Source organism: Bufo bufo, chromosome 2 (genome assembly GCF_905171765.1).
Source record: "Bufo bufo chromosome 2, aBufBuf1.1, whole genome shotgun sequence".
Lineage (NCBI taxonomy): Eukaryota > Metazoa > Chordata > Amphibia > Anura > Bufonidae > Bufo > Bufo bufo.
This window is the reverse complement of record NC_053390.1, coordinates 219,435,754-219,459,473: the sequence shown is the minus strand read 5'-3', so window position 1 is coordinate 219,459,473 and position 23,720 is coordinate 219,435,754. Positions and strand designations below refer to the sequence as shown.

General features: G+C 44.7%; 1 protein-coding gene across 1 annotated transcript in view; it reads left to right on the top strand.

Annotated features, from left to right (window-relative positions):
- The window catches only part of NCOR2 (nuclear receptor corepressor 2), a 450,727-nt gene that overhangs the window by 175,822 nt on the left and 251,185 nt on the right, over positions 1–23,720 (top strand). Inside the window, 1 exon segment of the mRNA XM_040416221.1 lies at positions 17,839–18,018. Within this exon segment, the coding sequence (XP_040272155.1) occupies positions 17,839–18,018 (180 nt within the window).

The following is a 23,720-nucleotide window of genomic DNA, read 5'->3' as shown; positions in this document are numbered from 1 at the left end:
CATTCAAAGAGTTTTCTTTATTTTCATGACTATGAAAATTGGAGATTCACACTGAAGGCATCGAAACTATGAATTAACACATGTGGAATTATATACATAACAAACAAGTGTGAAACAACTGAAAATATGTCATATTGTAGGTTCTTCAAAGTAGCCACCTTTTGCTTTGATTACTGCTTTGCACACTCTTGGCATTCTCTTGATGAGCTTCAAGAGGTAGTCCCCTGAAATGGTTTTCACTTCACAGGTGTGCCCTGTCAGGTTTAATAAGTGGGATTTCTTGCCTTATAAATGGGGTTGGGACCATCAGTTGCGTTAAGGAGAAGTCAGGTGGATACACAGCTGATAGTCCTACTGAATAGACACTTAGAATTTGTATTATGGCAAGAAAAAAGCAGCTAAGTAAAGAAAAACGAGTGGCCATCATTACTTTAAGAAATGAAGGTCAGTCAGTCAGCCGAAAAATTGGGAAAACTTTGAAAGTAAGGGCTATTTGACCATGAAGGAGAGTGATGGGGTGCTGCGCCAGATGACCTGGCCTCCTCAGTCACCGGACCTGAACCCAATCGAGATGGTTTGGGGTGAGCTGGACTGCAAAGTGAAGGCAAAAGGGCCAACAAGTGCTAAGCATCTCTGGGAACTCCTTCAAGACTGTTGGAAGACCATTTCAGGGTACTACCTCTTGAAGCTCATCAAGAGAATGCCAAGAGTGTGCAAAGCAGTAATCAAAGCAAAAGGTGGCTACTTTGAAGAACCTAGAATATGACATATTTTCAGTTGTTTCACACTTGTTTGTTATGTATATAATTCCACATATGTTAATTCATAGTTTTGATGCCTTCATAGTCATGAAAATAAAGAAAACTCTTTGAATGAGAAGGTGTGTCCAAACTTTTGGTCTGTACTGTATATGAATTTTTGTTCCCGAGAATTGGCCAAATCCTCGGCCCATGTGCAAGGACAAGTTAAAGGGGTTATCCAGGAAAAGATATTTAGGAGTTCTCCTCAGGATAGATCACATGGCCTAGTTACAACTCAACTCTATTCAAGTCAATGAGGTTGCGCTGCAATACCAAGCACTGCCACTATACTATGTCAAGCGCAGTCTTTTGAAAGCTGCCAAGACTTTGTACCGCTCAACAGAGCTCTGGTAAGCAGAGCGGCTCCCTGAAACAGCCTATCGTCGGGGATGCCGGGACTTGGACTTGATTATATTGATGACCTTTCTTGGGGATAAGTCATCATCTTTTCCAGGATAACCTCTTTAATGCATGAGTGAATAATATCTTCTCACAAAATATTTCTACCTCATAATGATAAAATATTATAATGCTGTGACTGATTAATACCTCCAAATAATGAACATATGTTAAATAATAAATAATACCTCCATACTATGAGTGATTAATCTCCCAATACAAGGTTGGAATAATCCCGCCACACTGGATGAGTATGTATTTCATCATCACTCTGCAGATCTACAAAGTAACATAGAAACATAGAATGTGTCGGCAGATAAGAACCATTTGGCCCATCTAGTCTGCCCAATATACTGAGTACTATGGATAGCCCCTGGCCATATCTTATATGAAGGATGGCCTTATGCCTATCCCATGCATGCCTAAACTCCTTCACTGTATTTGCAGCTACCACTTCTGCAGGAAGGCTATTCCATGCATCCACTACTCTCTCAGTAAAGTAATACTTCCTGATATTACTTTTAAACCTTTGCCCCTCTAATTTAAAACTGTCCTCTTGTAGCAGTTTTTCTTCTTTTAAATATTCTTTCCTTTTTTACCTTGTTGATTCCCTTTATGTATTTAAAAGTTTCATATCTCCTCTGTCTCGTTTTTCTTCCAAGCTATACATGTTAAGGTCCTTTAATCTTTCCTGGTAAGTTTTATCCTGCAATCCATGTACTAGTTTAGTACCTCTTCTCTGAACTCTCTCCAAAGTATCAATATCCTTCCGGAGATATGGTCTCCAGTACTAACACAATACTCCAATTGTCTCCAGTACTGCGCACTATACTCCAAATGAGGTCTCACTAGTGTTCTGTAGAGCGGCATGAGCACCTCCCTCTTTCTACTAGTTATGCCTCTCCCTATACACCCAAGCATTCTGCTAGCATTTCCTGCTGCTCTGACATTGTCTGCCTACCTTTAAGTCTTCTGAAATAATAACCCCTAAATCCCTTTCCTCAGATACTGAGTGACGGTATTAATACTATTTATTTGAAAGTGACATTAATGCCGTGGCATTGTACATCTAAGAGGAGGTATACATAATATAAAAATACAAGTACATGGGTAATAACTTATTAACAGACTGGTACAGAGAGGGAGAGCTTGTAATCTGCAAGGGAGCCGGGGAAAGACACACTAGGCGATGATAAAACAGGGGTGGACTGGCCTACAGGGAAATTTCCCAGTTGGCCGATATCCAGGAAGTCGCCCAAGCCCTTTTCTCTGCCACTGGCTGAGTACATAATGAGCACTCAGCAGTAATTAATGCTGTGAGAATCAGGTACTCATGTATCCGGCCAGCAACCGCACATACCCTCCTGAATCCAACTGCTATGGTCTGCATTAGAGACAACTGGAGGAGAACAGAAAATGGCTATTGATGGTCACCACAAGGAGGAGCAGATGAGAGGAGAACAAAGGAGAAGGTCTTGTGAGGATCGGAGATTCATGTCGAGATGTATTGGGAAAGCAGGTCAGAAATATAACTGGTTGTGGATGGCCTTATATCTAGTTAGTATTTTTAACTGAATTTGCTGGGCAGTGCGGAGCCAGTGAAGGGACTGGTAAAGGGAACAGGCAGAGGAGAAACAAGGGGTGGATTAACTGGGCAGCAGAGTTGAGGATAGATTGGAGGACTTGCAAGAGTGTTAGGGCTCTTTCACACTTGCGTTCTTTTCTTCCGGCATAGAGTTCCGTCGTCGGGGCTCTATGCCGGAAGAATCCTGATCAGTTTTATCCTAATGCATTCTGAATGGAGAGAAATCTGTTCAGGATGTCTTCAGTTCCGGACCGGAACGTTTTTTGGCCGGAGAAAATACCGCAGCATGCTGCGCTTTTTGCTCCGGCCAAAAATCCTGAACACTTGCCGCAAGGCCGGATCCGGAATTAATGCCCATTGAAAGGCATTAATCCGGATCCGGCCTTAAGCTAAACGTCGTTTCGGCGCATTGCCGGATCCGACGTTTAGCTTTTTCTGAATGGTTACCATGGCTGCCAAGACGCTAAAGTCCTGGCAGCCATGGTAAAGTGTAGTGGGGAGCGGGGGAGCAGTATACTTACCGTCCGTGCGGCTCCCCGGGCGCTCCAGAGTGACGTCAGGGCGCCCCACGCGCATGGATGACGTGATCACATGGACACGTCATCCATGCGCATGGGGCGCTCTGACATCATTCTGGAGCGCCCCGGGAGCCGCACGGACTGTAAGTATACTGCTCCCCCGCTCCCCACTACTACTATGGCAACCAGGACTTTAATAGCGTCCTGGCTGCCATAGTAACACTGAACGCATTTTGAAGACGGATCAGTCTTCAAATGCTTTCAGTTCACTTGCGTTTTTCCGGATCCGGCGTGTAATTCCGGCAAATGGAGTACACGCCGGATCCGGACAACGCAAGTGTGAAAGAGCCCTTAGATGGAAGGCCACAGAGAAGGATGTTGCAGTAGTGTAGGCGGGAGATTACAAGGGAATGCATTATCATTTTAGTTGACTTGGGTGAGTTAGGAGCCAATAGGGTAGATGGTCCTGAGTTGAAAATAGCAGGCAGGGGTAAGAGTTTGCATGTGTGGCTTGAAGGACAGGGCAGAATAAAATTTTATCCCCAGGCAGCGGACCTGTGAGACAGGAGAAAGCATTCTGCTTTTAAAAGTAATGGATAGGTCTGATAGGGGGGGCTGAGTTAAGTAGGGGAAAGATGATGAATTCTGTTTGCTGTGTCCGACAGACACACTGGGATTCCTGATGACATCTGGGCCAGAGAGGCAGATTTGAGTATCCTCAGCATAGAGGTGGTATTGGATCATAGATCCAAAAGGCGATTTGTCCATGGAGGCAAAATTGGTTTCAGCTCGAGTCACGCAAGACTCTGGTAAATTAATTCGAAAATCACTTATGCATCTTTAAAAACATTTTAAAATGGCAATCTGAAGTCTAATTTGGTACCAAGGTAACAGCAGTACCAAACCCAACTTCAGATTCAGAATTTTAAATGTTTTTAAAGATTCGGAAATAAATACCAAATTCATTCACCCAAGTCTCGCGCAACTTCGAGTCAAACAAATTGTGCCTCCATGGAGACAATACACTTTAATGCTATACGAAGACAGGTCTCCGGACAGCATTAAAACAAAGAATTTGAATAAATCTCGATTCACTCAAGCCTAATAGCCATGGAACTGTATGACCTGTTCCAGGCCAAATGTATGCAGAGACAGAGCCTTGAGGGACGATGAGCATGATGATGAGGAGGTGGTGTATGAATGGGAAACCCTGAAGGTTGTACTTGTGAAGTACTACGGTAGGAGCGGAAAAGTTAGGGATGAGGTGGGATGGGATTGGGTCAAGAGCACAGGTTGTGATATGATCTGGGTTTATGTGGGAAGAGCGCTGAGTAGTTGTGTAGAGGGATTGTTGGTTGAAGCTTTCTCGGATTTTGTCAATCTTATGTTTGCCTCATATTTCAAAGTCTTCGGCTGAGATGAGGGTTGTGGGGGAGGGGGTACTGTGGAATGGAGTAGAAAGTTAAAGGTTGTAAGAGAGAGACAATATGAGAGTATTGAAGTAGTCCTGCTTTGAAGAGTTGGTTTGCATAGTCAGGAACACCATATTTATATCTAGTGATTCACATTTGACGTCATTTTCTTTTCTTTTCTGGTCTTGTCATTCTTTCTATGAATGAATTCAGTTGTAATCCATTATCCATGTATACAAAAATTAAAAGAAACTGAAAATGAATGTCGCCATAAATGTTAATTTTAGGCCAGGTTTACACTGCTATTTTTGATGTGTTATTTACTTTTTTAATTTTATTACACCAAAAGCTGTTTTCTTCCATATATTTTTGGAGATAGGGTATTTTAATGTACCGGTATTCCTTTTGTGGGATGTTCTTCTACTTGTAAAAGATCTGAGCATTTTTTGTTTATTAGAAATTCATAAAGTTCCTGCATTGCTTAAAAATGAAGGTCTATATGTGATTTCTGTTTTTAGACCGTATATAATGTCTAAACTCATCGCTCACCATAATGAAGAAAATCTATCCTTGCGTCTCTGGTGGCTGTAGTAATTTAGTCTGTTTTGAATCCTGCACAGATCCTTACTTCCAAGAGATTTCTTGAGACATTTCACATCTCTTCACCACTAGTTAGCATAATGTGAATTGAAGCGCAGTAGTTAAGCTATCTATGACTATGTGTAACTGTGGGGAAAAAAAATTCCACTAATGTTATTTCCAGATCGTCACATAATGCTCAGCTACCTATCTTTTCCAAGGGATAATTAATTGCATTTTCCATCCAAATCTAACTGCTGTTCCATATGGAGGCTGTATAACCAAGCCTTGTTGTGTGCTGCACACATGTAAATTGGGTAGAAATGAACATAATTAGAGTTTGTTGGTGTAGAAAAATTTGGTCTGTAATAGTCACGGTAACATTTGTCAAAAAGGATAAGAATTTGCTTCACATGAGAAGTTATGTTGTTTCTGATGTAGATGTAGACTCATTGATTGAAGCCACAGATTTAGCATTGCTTTGGGATGATGGATACATTAGGGGAAATTTGTGAAGACAGGCAGTCTTAATTGCCAGTCTTGTTTACCCCCGCGCAGCCGGAGGATGTTCCAAATTTATGCAGAGGTGCAAGGCTGTCATAGATTTGGCATATCCTCTTGCTTGTTGTGTGACAGACTCAAAGCTACGGCAGGCTCCTAGGTGCCGTAGACTTCTTAATTAACTCCAGAAAACTCATGTGAATGCAGATGTGTGCTTAGCCTTTGGGCCACACCCCCTTTTCTTGACCCTTCTTAAAATTGACGAGAACGAGGGGGATTCACAAATTTTGCAGCATATACAGTGCTTGCAAAAGTATCCCCCCCCCCCCGACCTTTTTCGCGTTTTGTTACATTACAGCCTTAAAGAGGACCTTTCACCTGTATAAACTATGGTAACTGAGTATGCTGACATGTAGAGCGGCGCCCGGGGGTCTCACTGCACTTACTATTATCCCCGGGCGCCGCTCCGTTCTCCCGTTATAGGCTCCGGTACCTTTGCTTCTTAAGTTATAGTAGGCGGTGTCTTCCCTTGTCCTGTGGGCGTCTCCTTCTCCTAGGCTGCAGCGCTGGCCAATCGCAGAGCACAGCTCACAGCCTGGGAGGTTTTTTTCTCCCAGGCTATGAGCTGTGCGCTGCGATTGGCCAGCGCTGCAGCCTAGGAGAAGGAGACGCCCACAGGACAAGGGAAGACACCGCCTACTATAACTTAAGCAAAGGTACCGGAGCCTATAACGGGAGAGCGGAGCGGCGCCCGGGGATAATAGTAAGTGCAGTGAGACCCCCGGGCGCCGCTCTACATGTCAGCATACTCAGTTACCATAGTTTATACAGGTGAAAGGTCCTCTTTAAGTTCAATGTTTTGTTAATCTGAATTTTATGTGATGGATCAGAACACAATGGTGTGTCACATCATTAGTGAAATGATGTCCACCTGTGTGCAATCTAAGTGTGACATGATCTGTCATTACATATACACACCTTTTTTGAAAGGCCCCAACACCTAAGCAAGAGGCATCACTAACTAAACACTGCCATGAAGACAAGGAACTCTCCAAACAAGTAAGGGACAATGTTGTTAAGTACAAGTCAGGGTTAGGTTATAAAAAACTATCCATGATCCATGATCCCCAGGAGCACCATCAAATCGATCATAACTAAAGGGAAAGAACATGGCACAACAGCAAACCTGCCAAGAGACGGCCGCCCACCAAAACTCGCGCATCGGGCAAGGAGGGCATTAATCAGAGAGGCAGCACAGAGACCTGCGATAACCCTGGAGGAGCTGCAGAGTTCCACTGCAGAGACTGGAGTATCTGTACATAGGACGACAATAAGCTGTACTCTCCTTAAAGTTGGGCTTTATGGCAGAGTGGCCAGAAGAAAGCCATTACTTACAACGTGCCTTTTTGTTTTTAGTTAAGAGTTTGCAAAAAGGTAGGTGGGAGACTCCCAAAATTTATAAAGGAAGGTGCTCTGGCCTGATGAGACTAAAATTGAACTTTTCGGCCATCAAAGAAAATGGCGCAAACCCAACACATCACATCACCCAAAGAACACCACCCCACAGTGAAACATGGTTGTGGCAGCATCATGCTGTTGGGATGTTTTTCAGCAGCTGGGACTGGGAAACTGGTCAGAGTTGAGGGAAAGATGGATGGCGCTAAATACAGGAATATTTTTGAGCAAAACCTGTACCACTCTGTGCGTGATTTGAGGCTAGGACTGAGGTTCACCTTCCAGCAGGATAATGACCCCAAACACACTGTTAAAGCAACACTTGACTGGTTTAAGGTGAAACATGTAAATGTGTTGGAATCCAACTTAAAGGAGCTGGAGTTGTTTTGCAAGGAGGAACGGGCAAAAATCCCAGTGTTACTATGTGGCAAGCTCATAGAGACTTATTCAAAGCAACTTGGAGCTGTGATTGCCACAAAAGGTGGCTCTACAAAGTATTGACTTTAGGGGGGTGAATAGTTATGCACATTAACTTTTTCAGTTATTTTGTCCTATTTGTTATTTGCTTCACAATAAAAAAAAAAAATTATCTTCAAAGTTATGGGCATGTTCTGTAAATTAAATGATGCAAATCCTCAAACAATCCTTGTCAATTCCAGGTTGTCAGGCACCAAAACACTAAAAAAGTCAGGGGGGGGTAAATACTTTTGCAAGGCACTGTATAGTGTTCCCCATAATATGCAAAAAATGTTTTCATTTTTTACGCCGTGGCATAAATACAATACTTATTGTCCCCCATTATTTTTATTTCCATAAATCTCTTTTTATTGGAAATAACATCAAAAATACAACCGGCATTAACCTTAACCCTTGCTGAGGGAGAGGATATCCTTCAATCGCATATCTCTCTCTACCAGAGTCTCCTCTGTGTTTAGATTATATAGTTGGCCATAAAATTTGGCAAATTTGAAAGGCAATCTCCTCTGTTTGGTGCAATAGGGCATTTGAAGAGGAGCGAATAGAGGAAATATGGGTGCGAGCAAGAAGAGCAGACATCATCTTCCCTCCTCGATCACCCTGAGCGTATATACGTTGTTTGGAGTACATCAAACTTTTTGCAAATCTGGTACCCAATAGGTCCTTAAGTTGGCCCCCTTAGGCCTCTTTCACACTTGCGTTGTCCGGATCCGGCGTGTACTCCACTTGCCGGAATTACACTCCGGATCCGGAAAAACGCAAGTGTACTGAAAGCATTTGAAGACGGAACCGTCTTCCAAATGCTTTCAGTGTTACTATGGCACCCAGGACGCTATTAAAGTCCTGGTTGCCATAGTAGTAGTGGGGAGCGGGGGAGCGGTATACTTACAGTCCGTGCGGCTCCCCGGGCGCTCCAGAATGACGTCAGAGCGCCCCATGCGCATGGATGACGTGATCCATGTGATCACATGATCCATGCGCTTGGGGCGCCCTGACGTCACTCTGGAGCGCCCGGGGAGCCGCACGGACGGTAAGTACACTGCTCCCTGCTCCCCACTACACTTTACCATGGCTGCCAGGACTTTAGCGTCCCGGCAGCCATGGTAACCACTCTGAAAAAGCTAAATGTCGGATGCGGCAATGCGCCGAAACGACGTTTAGCTTAAGGCCGGATCCGGATCAATGCCTTTCAATGGGCATTAATTCCGGATCCGGCCTTGCGGCAAGTGTTCCGGATTTTTGGCCGGAGCAAAAAGCGCAGCATGCTGCGGTATTTTCTCCGGCCAAAAAACGTTCCGTTCCGGAACTGAAGACATCCTGATGCATCCTGAACGGATTTCTCTCCATTCAGAATGCATTAGGATAATCCTGATCAGGATTCTTCCGGCATAGAGCCCCGACGACGGAACTCTATGCCGGAAGACAACAACGCAGGTGTGAAAGAGCCCTTAGACTAGTTAATTCAGCAAGCTGCGAGACTGCAAGTGAGCATTGGTGTGTTTTCTCTATGGTCGAGATCTTAAGTAGCAATCTCCTGTGACCGTTTCTTTTTTACTGCCGTGCCTAAGGCTATCAGTTCTCCTCTAAGGTAGGCTTTGTGAGCCGTAGGGAATGGAATATCCAGAGTAATATTGGAGGTGAAGTAATCATAGTTTTCTCACCCAATGCTGAGATTGTTGAATTATCCCTCAAGAGGGTTTAATTAAGTCTCTGTCCAAGCTTTACGGCAAGGCGTTGGCAGTTGTAAAACTATATTGATAGGTGCATGGTCTGAAACCGAGATTGACTCTATGCCAGTGCACTTCACCCCAGATGGCGATGCCTGAGAAATGAAAAAATAATCAATACGTTGATTGGAATGATGTACATGCGAGAAAAAGGAAAAATTGGCATCAGGATGGAGTGTTCTCCAAGTATCCTCCAGGTGAAGACTTTCCAATGAAGTCTTCAGCTTACTCAGACTTGCGAAGGAGATAGCAGAGCTCGAGGTAGAGGAATTCAATAAAGGATTGAGTCACATTAAAATCCCCACCAAGTATTTCCATGCCCTCTGCAAACAGGCACAGCTGCTGAATGGTATCAGTTAACCATTTTACCTGACCTGTATTAGGGGCATACACATTCGCCAGGGTGATAGGTATGTCATCCAATTTCCCCTTTACAAAAATAAATCTGCCACCTGGGTCAGATTTAACGTAGAGTGTAGGCAGGTAAAGGCTACTCCTTTTTTAAAGGCAATGCTGGCGCTCCTGGAAGCCTGGGGCCCATTACAGCTGTGAAACAGCGGTCAAAGGGAGCGTACTGAAGTTTGGGGATTCTATGGGCCTTAAAATGTATCTTCTGTAAGAGGAGTATTGAAGGTGGGCTTTCCTGCAGCACAGTAAATACCTTAGACCTTTTTTGTGGTACGTTAAACCCCTTCACATTAAGAGTAGATTACATGTTTCGTCATGTCACAAATTGAGAAGAAAAGAAACACGTGAAGGTAGTGTGTCCCCTCACATCGCCCGACGATTCCCGCAAACAGATACAAAACGTAACAATGCAAAAAAGATGCAAAGAAAAAGAAAGGAAGAGTACTAATATGACGAGCTCAGGCTGAGCCGTGACCGGAGCCCCAACAAAAAGCACCAGAACACACACTCGCCTGACCGGACAGAGCTCGACTAATGCTTTTGTGCAAACTGGGAGGGAGTTGGTGTGTTAGAAATACCATAACTTAGGCCTGCCCTCACATAGGCTGCAAAACCTGACCAGTGCAGCAAACGGGGGAAAGACAAAGACAAAGAAAAGTAGGATAGAAAAGGATGAAAATGGAAAAAGGCAAAGGATAGCAAGGTAAAGAGAGAGAACGATGCTGGAAAGAACCAGGCTGTCATAATAGGCCTCTGAGTCATAAGTGTGGCTATTAAAGTGGGTGGTATAGTCACATCCTCAGCAACAATGAGAGGAAGTGCCACACCATTAAGACCCAAATCATATGACCTTCGTTACATCTATGTGGGTCAAGTAGTATACCATTATAATGAGCCACCACATTCCTATAGAGGTATCAACCCTGGAGTATAGAATATACTTGCAAGAGTCCTATGTCATCAGGTAGCAGAGTCCTTTAGCAGGGATCTCTTTGTCTTCTGTAGCTGTTTCCTTTCACCAGTAATGGACCATGGATCCGGTGGAGAAGGTAGGTTCGGCAAATCATCATCCATCGGAACTTGCATCCAGGAGGGGGAATTTCCAGCTTAGGCCATGCGGCTTGAAGGTCTTCTGGAGTGAGGATGATTATCTGCTTATTATTTTTGAGAATCACTGTCCCGAAAGGGTAAATCGGATTAAGCTCTCTCAAATGCTCTCCTGGTTCTCCTCTTAGCCAAGGTAGTTAGTGATCGGACCTGATATATATGCACAGGGGCCGATATAAAAAAAACTTGCCCTCTCTGCCGGCCTTGACGCAGGATTGCCGAAGTGTCTGGAAAATTAAGCAGTTTGCAAATTACGTCCCTCGGGTGTCCTGTGGGTTTCGGTTTGGGGCGGAGGGTCCCATGGATGCGTTCAATCGTTATGGTCGAGGCCCGTTCCTGGCCCAATATTGTGGAAAAAATGGTGGTAGCTACCTGGGGAAGTGCTTCCGGAGCATGCCCTTCAGGAATGCCTATTAAATGCAGGTTATTCCTGCGGTTGCGATTTTCAAAATCTTCGATCTGGTTAAAGGCGCTGTTGAGCTAGCGTTGTTCCAAATATGGCGGAGGTCTGTGTGACAAACTCCCCTCTTTTGAGGTGGCCACGAGTGCTTGGAGAGGACTACTTGCCAGCCTCTTACAGTGTGATTATGGTCCCATATTGAATGCATCGGTTTTGTGCAGAAAAGCCATGAGTACAGCCAGGCCAAAGAGACTTGTACTAACTTTTGAATTCCTGGTCTAATTCGTGCCATTTTGGGATGTGTTAAATGTCTATGTGTATTGTAAAGGGTGGGACATTGTATGTTTGAGTAAGTGATGTCTGTTTCATTGTCTCTGTGTGTATTGGCGATTGTCCTCTGTCCTGGAGACAACCGAGTTGTAATTCAACAGAGGGCAATGTGTATTCCCCTGCCTGTGTTCATTATGTTAACCATGGTGTACCATGATTATATCACCGGCCGAGGGGATGAGTCTATGTGGGTTGTAACCTTTGTGTTATGGGTTAATGTATGTTTGTTGTGGGTGTCTCCCTTGCATGGGAGCAGGGGATAAAAGCAATTGCATTTTTTCAAAGTGAGGCCTTCCAGTAAAGTATTTCTAGCATTCAGCTTGGGCTAATGTATAGACTTATTTGGCGATACCAGCAATACTAGCGATAATAGTGATTTATTGCTCTGTGGATTATTTGGCTGTGCTATTTCAAGGGGAGAAGGGAATACTAGACTGTGACACGGATGATACAGTCACAGTCCGCCTTGATATCTTTTGAGTTCCTTCATAATGGGCAGCATGGCCTGTGCAATTGTTTACTTAAGAAAAGCACGGGTAATTGGCTCTGAGTCTTTCAGCCCTGTAGATTCGGGCCCTCCGGCCACGCTGTCTGTATCTTCCACTGCTTCCGAATGCAGCGCTTCAGCAGGCGGCGCCATCTTGGATGCCGTGTCGTATATAGGGAGACCTTTCCTCTTTAGATATTTCTCCATCTCCGCTTGCTGTTTCGGTGGTTTAGGAGTTCCAAGGGTCTCTTTGCTTCTATCCCTGCCGATTTCTTTTTTTCATTTTTAATTTATTTAATTTATTTATTTTTTCTCCCTGTGATAAGCCAATAATAGCTAAAGATAAGCTGAGCAAAGCGGCAAGTGGAAGAGGAGCTCCGGACTATGCTGCTATCTCAGAGTGTATGCAGGCTCCGCCCCCCCCCTTATTATCTTTATTTGTCCTCCCATGAGTCCATGCTCCACTCTTTTGTATGACTAGGTTTATGTTGAGCTCAGTTCATGTTCACCTCATTAATAGAATGTCATAACTGCACTGAAGACTGACTGTAGACAGAGATGGGGAAGGGAATTTACTCTGGCAGTATTGAATAAGTTAAAGCTTGGAAAGCTTAGTGGTAACCACAGTGAGCATAATAATGTTGGTTAGCAGTTCTTACAAGGAAGAGAATGCATACCATAGAGCAGGCATGCTTAACCTGCGGCCCTCCAGCTGTTGTAAAACTGCAACTCCCAGCATGCCCGAACAGCCTACAGCTATCAGCCTACACTCAAGGCATTATGGGAGTTGTAGTTTTACAACAGCTGAAGGGCCGCAGGTTGAGCATGCCTGCCATAGAGGCTACACTATAGACCTTAGAAAGAAGGGCCTGGGTATTCCCACAGGACTCTTCAGAAAACTACACTGTTAACAAACATCTGAGGAGCTGTTCCAAGAGTTGTGTGGAGGGGAAGCACACCAGGCCCTTATCTTTTTGGTGGCAAAACCCAGTACAGTACCATGATGGGTGAACCATTTTGATTAGTGCTAGGAGACCCCCCCCCCCCCCCCCCCCCCTCTCCTAAGTACATGGTTGCTTACTAGGGCCATATTGACTGATCAGACCTCAGTTTAATATTGTGTAGGTACATCTCGTTTTCTAAAACTGTTTATACCCTTTTGAGGATGGACTCTAAAGTTGTCCTGTGATATCTGCCGCTAAGAAATTAGGAGCAGATCCTTTAAAGGGACTCTGAGCAGTTTTGACCATTCTAAACTGTTGGCATCAATAGATAGTCTGGGGAGAGCAAACATACCATTTCTGGAGCTTTTCTCATCAGGAGTAGTGTGATTATCAACTTAAATTCTGTCAGATTCTACTTCTGTAAGTGCACTGGAGGTGGAACTTCACTGTGAAGTGCTCTATTCATTGAGTTGCTTCACAGGACCTCCCCTCTGATGGCTGTAGCATTCAACGAGGAGACCACAACAGCTGTCACTCATTACAGCGGGGAGGTATTCAAGTTAGCAAATCCTCTCTCTATCTCTGTCTCTTTCCCTTCACTCACTGTGATGTACCAATACTTCACCGAGTTATGAGTAAGTTAATGCTCGTTGCCGTATTAGTACAGCGATGGCGTGGACTCGGGAACTGGTCCTGCGCCACAGTTTGCAAGTGCCAGCTGTATTATACAGTTAGCACCCAGCTCTCACTTCCAGGATTGGAGATAACTCTATTCCTGGCAGTTTAACCTTTCAGATGTTGCTGTCAATTGCAACCGTAGCATCTGATCGGTTAGACATTGTGAGGGATCTCCCTTTGTCCTCCAATTGGCATCCTGCAAAAGCAAACACGTAGGGACGAGCCGTTGTCAATGCAGCTTTTGGCAGGATATAATAGATTGCTTGTGAAAATACCTATACACTGTAATACAGAAGTATTATAGTGTATAGTACAAGCAATCAAATGATCACAGTTTCAAGTACCTGAAGGGGACTGAAAAAAAGGTGAAAATAGTTAAATATTTTTTTTTTACAAATATTAAAAGCCCCAATTTTCCTAATTTCCGAGATCACCTCGTAAAAAAAAAAAAAACTCACACAGCTCAGTTGTCAGAAAAATAAAAAGATATGAATGTCAGAATGTGGCGACACAAATCAATTTTATTTTTTATTTTTTAAGTAGTAAAACAAATACCATATAAACTTGTCATCCGCAAAACCATACTAACCCAAAGAATAACATTAACATGCAATTTTTACTGCACAGTGAAACCATAAAAACAATGTTGTAATTGTATTGTTTTATTACATTAGATACCCCAAAAATGGTGGCATTAAAAATTAAACTTGCCTGACTTCTCTATAGACGGAAAAACCCCAAGAAAAAAAATGAGTAAAAAATTTACACCACTAAAAACGCTTGTAAAAATAGCATTGTTGGTTGATAGAAACCTCGAACTGGGATGATGCCACATAATGTCCTGTTAGAGTACTTTCACACTTGCGTTAAAGTTTTCCGGTATTAAGTTCTGTCACAGGGGCTCAATACCGGGGAAAAAACGCTTGTTTTATCCTAATGCATTCTGAATGGAAAGCATTCCGTTCAATATGCATCAGGATGTCTTCAGTTCAGTCCCTCTTACGGTATTTGGCCGGAGAAAATACTGCAGCATGCTGCAGTATTTTCTCCGGCTAAAATTCCGGAACACTTGCCGGAATGCCGGATCCGGCATTAATTTCCATTGAAATGTATTAATGCCGGATCCGGATACGAAGTGTTCCGGAAAACTGGATCCGGTTTCCCGATCTGCGCATGCGCAGACCTATAAAAATTTGAAAAAAATAAATACCAGATCCGTTTTTCCAGATGACACCGGAGAGACTGATCTGGTGTTTCAATGCATTTGTCAGCCGGATCCAGAAACAAATGCTATCCGTTTTCCGGCAGGCAGTTTCGGCAACAGAACTGCCTAAAAAAAATAATAATGAATTTTTATAAAGAGATGCCATCTTTATGGTGGTCAGAGTGGGTATCTCATCTTTGTGTTCTCCATATTCTAGACGTCTGGATGGATGCCCAGTAAAGAGTTCCTCTTGGGGACGTGTAGGTGCTTCCCATATATGATCTGATAACAGTACTAAATAAAATGGGCGTGCAATTGTTAGCAGTAACGTGTAATTCCTGATGTATGCTGAAACTAGCCTCATTATTCCATTATGCCAAACTGTGCTTGTCCTCCTAGCTTGCAGCTACAGGTTAATAAGGGAAATTAACCCTTTTGTGGCCAGCAGCCTGTCTGCTCTTCGTAGGATAATCCTTCAGTGACAATGAACTGGCTTTCTATTCTACTACAGGAAAATTGCTTAGAAGAGGCTTATTTCAGCAGGGTGATTTGGCAATCTAATCTGAACACGTGTTTAAGCTTTCTGTCCTACATATTGTAATGAATCTTCATGTAGCCTGGTAAGACATTTGACTATAATGGCTCTGCTTTTGAGAGCTCATAAGAGGTTAATCACCATCATGTTACTGCTTCCCGTTTTCGGTCTGCTACGGTGGGGCTTTGGCAGGCGAAAGCTGATGATGTCATGGTCATTCTGATGGACAGTCACACCAGTACCATTGTAGCTGCGCAGCTGGTGTGCAGAGACAAATTGTGTGTGTGTCTGGGGGGGGGAGGGTTAGCTGGGCACTGCTGGCAGAGTTTGATTGCAAGGGTGTGGGTGGTTGAGTGCTATACGTTGGTCTCCTGCCACTCTGGGTTATGCTGTCTTCGGATGGGATGCTTGTTTTGACAAGAAGAAGGATCTTAAAACTGTACCCCCTTTTTTTTCTTCTTCTTCTTCTTCCTTGTAAGAGAGTCTGCCAGCAACAGCACCTATAATAAACTAAATCCAAGGTCACATATGTATTGCAAAGAAATTTTTGATTTATAAGTTCATTTTTGCAGGTTTTTCATTATATATTTTTTTTCTATATATATATTTTTATATATATGCATTGACGCTGCCCTTGGTGGCAGATCCCCTCCCTTGCAGTTTTGATGGACACACAAGCGAGTGCCGTGCGATGAGATGTCGAAGCTCGCACAGTAGAGCTGGGAACTATTCTGCCTTGCATGTACCGATGACTGGTCCTGTCCATCAAACTGCAAGAGAGTGTCTGAAAGTTCGAAGGAGAAGATCTTTCTTGCACCAAGGGCAGTGGCTATGCCCTCTAGGCAGGGAACGGATCATTTCCGTATTTAAATAACTCCGTCTGCAAAAAGGAGGAATGAAGTTTTGAAACAGACACTTGTGTTGCAGCTGGCAGACTCCTTTTTAAATTCAAGTTTTAGTTCCGATGATGTAAGCCATTGGCTTAGCTATGCAGAACATTTTGCTTGGAACTTTATTTGCACATGATCCAGTACCCCTCCTGCACATTGGTGTATGTTGCCAGGTTTTATTTTCTGATCATAGTTTATGGCCTGATTCCAACATTTTCTGTAGTTGTCATTTGTTGAATTTTGAATAGAATCCAAAAATGAGGAGCAAAACAGCTCTGCTCTTGGCTTCCTATAGATAACCATGTACAACAGGGCAGTCAATTGTTTGCTTTAGGTCCGTAATATCCTCACTCCGCTTAGAGTTAGGGAACGTATCAGAAAGCGACCTATTTCTAAATCGGAGTTTTATGTCACTATTGCTATAAAAAGAAAACGAAGATCTTTCAGCTTATTCCGTGGCCAGTAAGCCTTATAATATGTGGAGATCACTACTCAGTAGTCATCACGTTATCACAGGCAGGACTACAATTACCAAAATCACTGATAGACAGATAGCAGATGATCTACCATTCACAATAGATGATGGACATAGCTCAGCACCTCCTCCTCCCTGCACAATGACTTTAGCACAGGTCTCAGTGTGTGTTTAGAGAACTCTCCAATAGAAATCAATGTCATGCCTCCAGATTACAGGCTCTTATGGTCCATTGGGGCTACTTAGAAGCATACCTCTGAATGCTTGTAGTGACAGCTACAAAATGGTAAGCCATGGCATACCTGTCAGTATTTTCCATTTTATTTGTTTTGTATGTAGTAATGAATTCTTCTATTTACTCAGTTAGATGTTAGCACCACTTATGTGTAAATTACTTAATTTATTTAACTTTTCATAAAATGTTATATGCTCCTACACAGTCACTGATCAGAAAGTGATGGAATGTCTTTGCGATATGTCACACCCTTTAATTAGGCATTGACTTAAAGAGGACAATCTGAGAGCACCATGTTATAGAGCAGGTGAAGCTGAGCATATTGCTATAACTATGTGGGAAAAGATTCAGTTTTCCACCTCCTGTGAACAGCTATAGGTACAGGAGGGAAGTATTTGATGGCATTGTGTGTGTAGGAGAGAGCGGTCAGTCACTGATAACACCTCCCTCCTATACCGATAGCTCTTCACAGAAGATTAAAAAAGCAAAGATTTACTGAATCATTTCCCACAAAAATATATATATCAATCTGCTCCTCCTGCTCTATAACCTGCTGCCTTCAGATTGCACTGCATTTTGTGGTGACATGTCCTCTTTAAAAGTAAATTTTGGCCGATATTTGTTTTATACTGATTGCTAGGAATTTGCTTACAAAAAGTTTGATGTTACGTATTACATTTTACTATTCTCAGGATCGCTGCCTAGCTGGAAAACTAGAGCCTGTGTCCCCTTCAAGTCCTCCTCACGCTGATGGAGACCTGGATCTGCTGCCTACAAGACTTTCCAAGGAGGAGCTGATTCAGAACATGGATAGGGTGGACCGTGAGATTACCATGGTAGAACAGCAAATCTCCAAGCTAAAGAAGAAACAGGTTTGTTTACCCTTTATTCACAAGTTTTACCATTCTTTAACCCTTGCCTCATTCCAAGAGCCATAACTTTTTTTCTTCTTCCATTAGATATGTTGTATGATGCAGGACAAGTTTTTATGGGCACCATTTTAAGGTCCATTTAATTTATGAAACTTAAGCTTTACCCAAAAAATTTGGGTGTAGAGGACTGCAATTTCACAACTTTTTTGCAATTTTTTTTATTTAAAGGGATTCTGTCATGACATTTGAGGCCTATAACTTAAACATATGGCCAGGTCCCTACTAATAACCTGAATCCGAAACTGTCCTTATTAAATGTGCCTGTGGCTCTATTAGCACATAAAACAGGTTTTTATAACCTGTCATTCACCTACCTAAGGTACCCAAGGGGACGTCGCTTCACCCAACTGCCCGGCTGCAGCCATCTCCGTCTGTTGCCCAGCACCGCCATCCCTTTGTATAGAGCCGCCTTCCTCACCTCAGCACCGCCTCCCTCACCTCAGCACCGCCTCCGAAATCACCAGATCCCGTGAGGCTGTGAGAGGATGGCTGCAATAGGGCGGTCAAGGCAGGTTTGAGCGAAGTGCGCCGGACGACGCATGCGCACTTCGCTCAACGAGGCCGCTGCCAGGAGTCCGCACGGGTGCATCAGGTTATACCTAGTGCGCACACGCGGGATCTGGCTGAGGGAGCGGATGATTTCGGAGGTGGCGCTGAGGTGAGGGAGGCGGCGCTGAGGTGAGGAAGGCGGCTCTATAGAATGGGAGGGCGGAGATTTCTAGTGGGAAGGCGGCGCTGGGCACCAGACGGAGATGGCTGCAGCCGGGCAGGGTGAAGCGACGTCCCCTTGGGCACCTTAGGTAGGTGAATGACAGGTTATAAAAACCTGTTTTATGTGCTAATAGAGCCACAGGCACATTTAATAAGGACAGTTTCGGATTCAGGTTATTAGTAGGGACCTGGCCATATGTTTAGGTTATAGGCCTCAAATGTCATGACAGAATCCCTTTAATGTGCCATGTGATACAACATTTTGATTCGATTTCGATACCATAAAAAAGTATTGCAATACGTCTCTATACCATTCGATACCACACCAAAAAAAAAAAAAAAAAAAAAGCTGCATTTATTCTGCATTTTATGGAATGTCTGGGCCATAATAGAACAGTCGGTTTTGTGGTTGCGCATTTTTTTTATTTTATGTTACAGCGTTCACCGCATAGGAGATATTTTTTTTTAAATTTTTAATAGTTCACACTTTTTTGGGCATGGCGATATGTAATATGTTTTTTTATTTATTGTTCATATATTTTATATGGGGGTGATTTCAACTTAATATTTTTGGTGTTTTTTTTTTTTTGTTTTTTTTACTTTTTATTCAATAACTATTAGCCCCCTTAGGGGCTGCAACTCTTGTCCTATTCACCCTAATAGAGCTTTATTAGGGTGAATAGGATCTTACACTCTCCCTGCTGCCCTGTGCATAGTACACACAGCAAAAGGGAGCTTACCATGGCAGCCAGGGCTTCAGTAGCGTCTTGGCTGCCATGGTAACCAATCGGAGCCCAGTGATTACACTGCTGGGGCTCCGATCGGAACTGCAACTGCACCACCAATGAAAAGGAGGGGAGGGGACCCTGTGGCCACTGCCACCAGTGACTTTAATACTGGGGAGCGTACTGAGCCACCAATGAAGATAACTAACCTTTTAATACAAATATAGGTAGTGGGTGCCGGCGGCAGAATCATTTACCTGGCACCCGACCTCTATGACAAGGTGCTGAGATCCGTGGCAATTAACCCCTCAGGTGCAGCACCACTGAACCTACCATTACTTTGTATTGCATTTGGAACACTTCAATTAGGACATACTATGTACTAAGAATGGAGCATCAGTTTCATCAGTTGTACATCAGTTTCTGTAGTAAATGATGGTAAATCTGTCAGGTTAGGGGATACCCACCCACTTTTATTGTCACTGAAATGGTCTGTCTGGAAGGCTGTAGCAGTTTTTCAACCCCTGACTATCCCCTGGATTACTGGATTGCAGATAACCCCTGGTTGTCTGCAATCCAGTAACGCAGTGCTTTCCATTACATTGTATTGTGGAAAAGTTTGTTTTCTTCTACATCCAGTAGTATGGTGCATGGGCGGACTGAGAACCCTCAGGGCCCCCGGGCAAAATAAATCAAGGGCCAGCTTACAGGCCCCACCCATGTTCTGCTGCAAGCCGCACCCTTGTCCCGCCTCCATGCCCCGCCTCCAGCCACACCCTACACAATCTTTAATAAGATTTCAAAGTTAAAGTGACACAAAAGGCACCCAGACCACTTTAGCTCAATGAAGTAATCTGGGTACAGTGTCCCTTTTGGAAATCGAGCTGCAATGTTCTAGAGAAGCTGCATTGTTTACGTTCCAGCAATAAGCCACCTGAGGGCTTCCTGGACTAAAACAGACCTTTGGTCCGGTATCTGACGCTGGACGTCCTCACACTCTGCATGAAGACCTCCAGGGTCAAATTTTTCCCCATAGGAAAGCATTGATTCAATGCTTTCCTATGGGGTGATCTAATCTCAGCGTCCATTAGTGAGCCTCTGTTAGAAGCAGTGTGGGCATAACTACTGTGAAGGGGGCACATATCTGGGCATAACTACTGTGAAGGGGGCACATATCTGGGCATAACTACTGTGAAGGGGGCACATATCTGGGCATAACTACTGTGAAAGGGGGGGGCAGGCACTTCACAGTAGTTATTAATCCCTTTCAGCAGTCTCCCCTTCAGTGAATGGGGGACTGCTGAAAGGGGTTAATAACTACTGTGAAGGGCCTAGCCGTCTGGGCAACCCCACAGATCATCCCCCCACCCACCTTGTACTTGTTCCACTGATCCGCTACTTGCGGGCTACCAGGGCATGAGTTCAGTCACTTCGGTGCGCAATCCCATCCAGAGGCGCGTGATCCCGAGAGACCCGTGACCTACAGCGGCGGGTCTTGCGGGATCACGCGCTACAGGACGGGATTGGCCACCGAAGTGACTCAACTCATTCCCGCGCAGCCCACAAGTAGCGGAACAATTACAAGAGGGGTGGGGAATAGCCAAATAAAAAAATATTTTGAACCAAAAGGTGTTATGGGGGCTCTGTGGATGACACACTGTTATGGGGGCTCTGTGGATGACACACTGTTATGGGGGCTCTGTGGATGACACACTGTTATGGGGGCTCTGTGGATGACACACTGTTGTGGGGGGGGCTCTGTGGATGACACACTGTTGTGGGGGGGGCTCTGTGGATGACACACTGTTGTGGGGGGGGGCTCTGTGGATGACACACTGTTGTGGGGGGGGGGGCTCTGTGGATGACACACTGTTGTGGGGGGGGCTCTGTGGATATGACACTGTTGTGGGGGGGGGGGGGCTCTGTGGATGACACACTGTTGTCGGGGGGGCTCTGTGGATGACACATATATAGCAGCATATACAGGGTCATCCACAGATCCCCCATAACAGTGTCCCTGTGAGTGAATGATCCCCAATACACTGTGCATGCGCGAAAAAGACGACTTGGCGCAGGCGCAGTAGAGGTTAACAAAATGCAAACAAAAATAAAGGTTAACAAAATGCAAATATCTAGACCTCTTCAGCACCTCTGTGACGTTTAATTGACAGTATTATGTCTATATCGTGGAAAATAGTTTTAAGGAAATGAAATAAAGATTTAAAATTTTATATTAGTCAGCAGTTCAAGCTAGACGTAATGCAAAACTATCTCCCACGATATAGACATAATACTGTGAAGTAAACGGAACACCGGCATCTGGTGTTGTAATGGCAGCGGGGCCCGGTGCAGTCACTGTATTCTATTACACCGGGCCCCGCTCACTGTAATACTAATATTCCGATGTGAACAACTTGAAATCCCCTGCGATCCTCTCCCTCTCTGTACTCACAACCTCAGTAGCAGGCCGGGCGGCAGCGCAACTCACTGACGTCACGCGCCTGCTCCTCCCACTTTATGAATGAAGTAGGAGGAGCATGAAGAGGGCATTGGCTATTTGTTCAGTCCCATTAGCCTACCCATCCCTTACCCCCCACCCCTCACCCTAACCCATAGAAATAAACACAACACACCACTGCTTGGATTTAATTGGCCACAGCAGCCGTTTATTAAATAAATACAACATAAATATAACATAAGTTAACCAATGACGAGGGAGGTCCTAGAAGCCCCAATAACTTTATAAACACTGGAACACCTGCGTCTCCATCTTGCCCCCAGCCGTTGAACCCAGCTCGGAGGCAGCAACTGATGGACGCGTAATTAGTTCCTACCAGCTCCTCAATGAGAGTCCAGCCCCTCCCGCGGGGCCCTCCCATCCTCAGGTACCACCATATTCCTCCACTTCAAGAACCTCCCCCGCCTCCAAGAACGCGCAGCTTGACCACCTCAACCCTGCGCGTCCCTCCACATCAGCAAAGCTATTTCCACACCACTCTGGAGCCCCAGAGCCCACAAATCCGTACCTACCGCATTCAGGTGCACCCCATCTGCTCTCCAAAATGCACCCTCACCCTTCTCCAATACCTCGTGCCGCACAACCACACCGCCATTCCTCGCCATAAACCGGCCCACTGCTCTATTTACCTTTATCCGAGCCTTATTAAGGCTCTCCACTGACCTCGCACCCCTCCACGCCTTCCGCGGAACAATGTCAGACCAGACTATGATCACCCCCGGAAACAACGCCCAGATCCTGAGCAAGTCAAACTTGACGTCCCGAACCAATTCCCTAAAAGGACGCTTGCCTAAATCATTCCCCCCCACATGCAAAACCAACACATCAGGAGAACGATCCAACCGAACGAAATGATGCACCTCACGCAACACTCCGCCCCACAACATACCTCTGACGCCTAACCACCTGACCGTAGCCAACTCCGGACTAACCCCCAACTGTCGCCCGCTCGGCCTCACATCCGCTCTGATCGCACCCCAGAACACATAGGAGTGCCCCAAAATCCACACCAACGCCGCCGTCATTCGACCTGTGAACACAAAAGAACAAAATCAACACCACTTACCTACCGCCGTACTCTACAACAATGCAGGCCGCACATACGATTTAAAACGTACCGACTCCCAACGCCCAATCCTCCTAATCACCTCCTCACTAGCGCCCAACCTGGCTGCCTCAGTTGCTGCACCAATTCTGAATGAATGACCAGAATAATCCTTGACCGGCACCCCCAAAACCTTTAAACATTTTTTAAAGACCGCCAGAAACTGAAACCTAGACAAAAAGGAACCATTCTCATGCCTCAGAAACGGAACCTCGTTACTCTGCAGACCCGCACCATACGACCCTGCACACCTCACTGGGCACATACTACACCCCGGCACTGAAAACAACGTAAAACGCTGCCCCCTACCCTCCTGATCCGTCTTTGACCTGCGAATCCGGACATGCAGCCTATCCCCCACCAACTCGATATCCTCACTCCTAAGCCCCCCCGCTCTCCGAACACTGTCACACACCAACTCCCCCAAGCGGAAAGCACCGAAAAACGCCAAAGTAAACGCAGCCTTAAACAGCCCCAGCTCCCACCCTGAACTACAAACACCACTCAACTTATCACCCATTTGCACCAACAACTCAAAAGACACAGGCCTCCGACAGTCCGGCACCCTGCCTGCACCCCTACG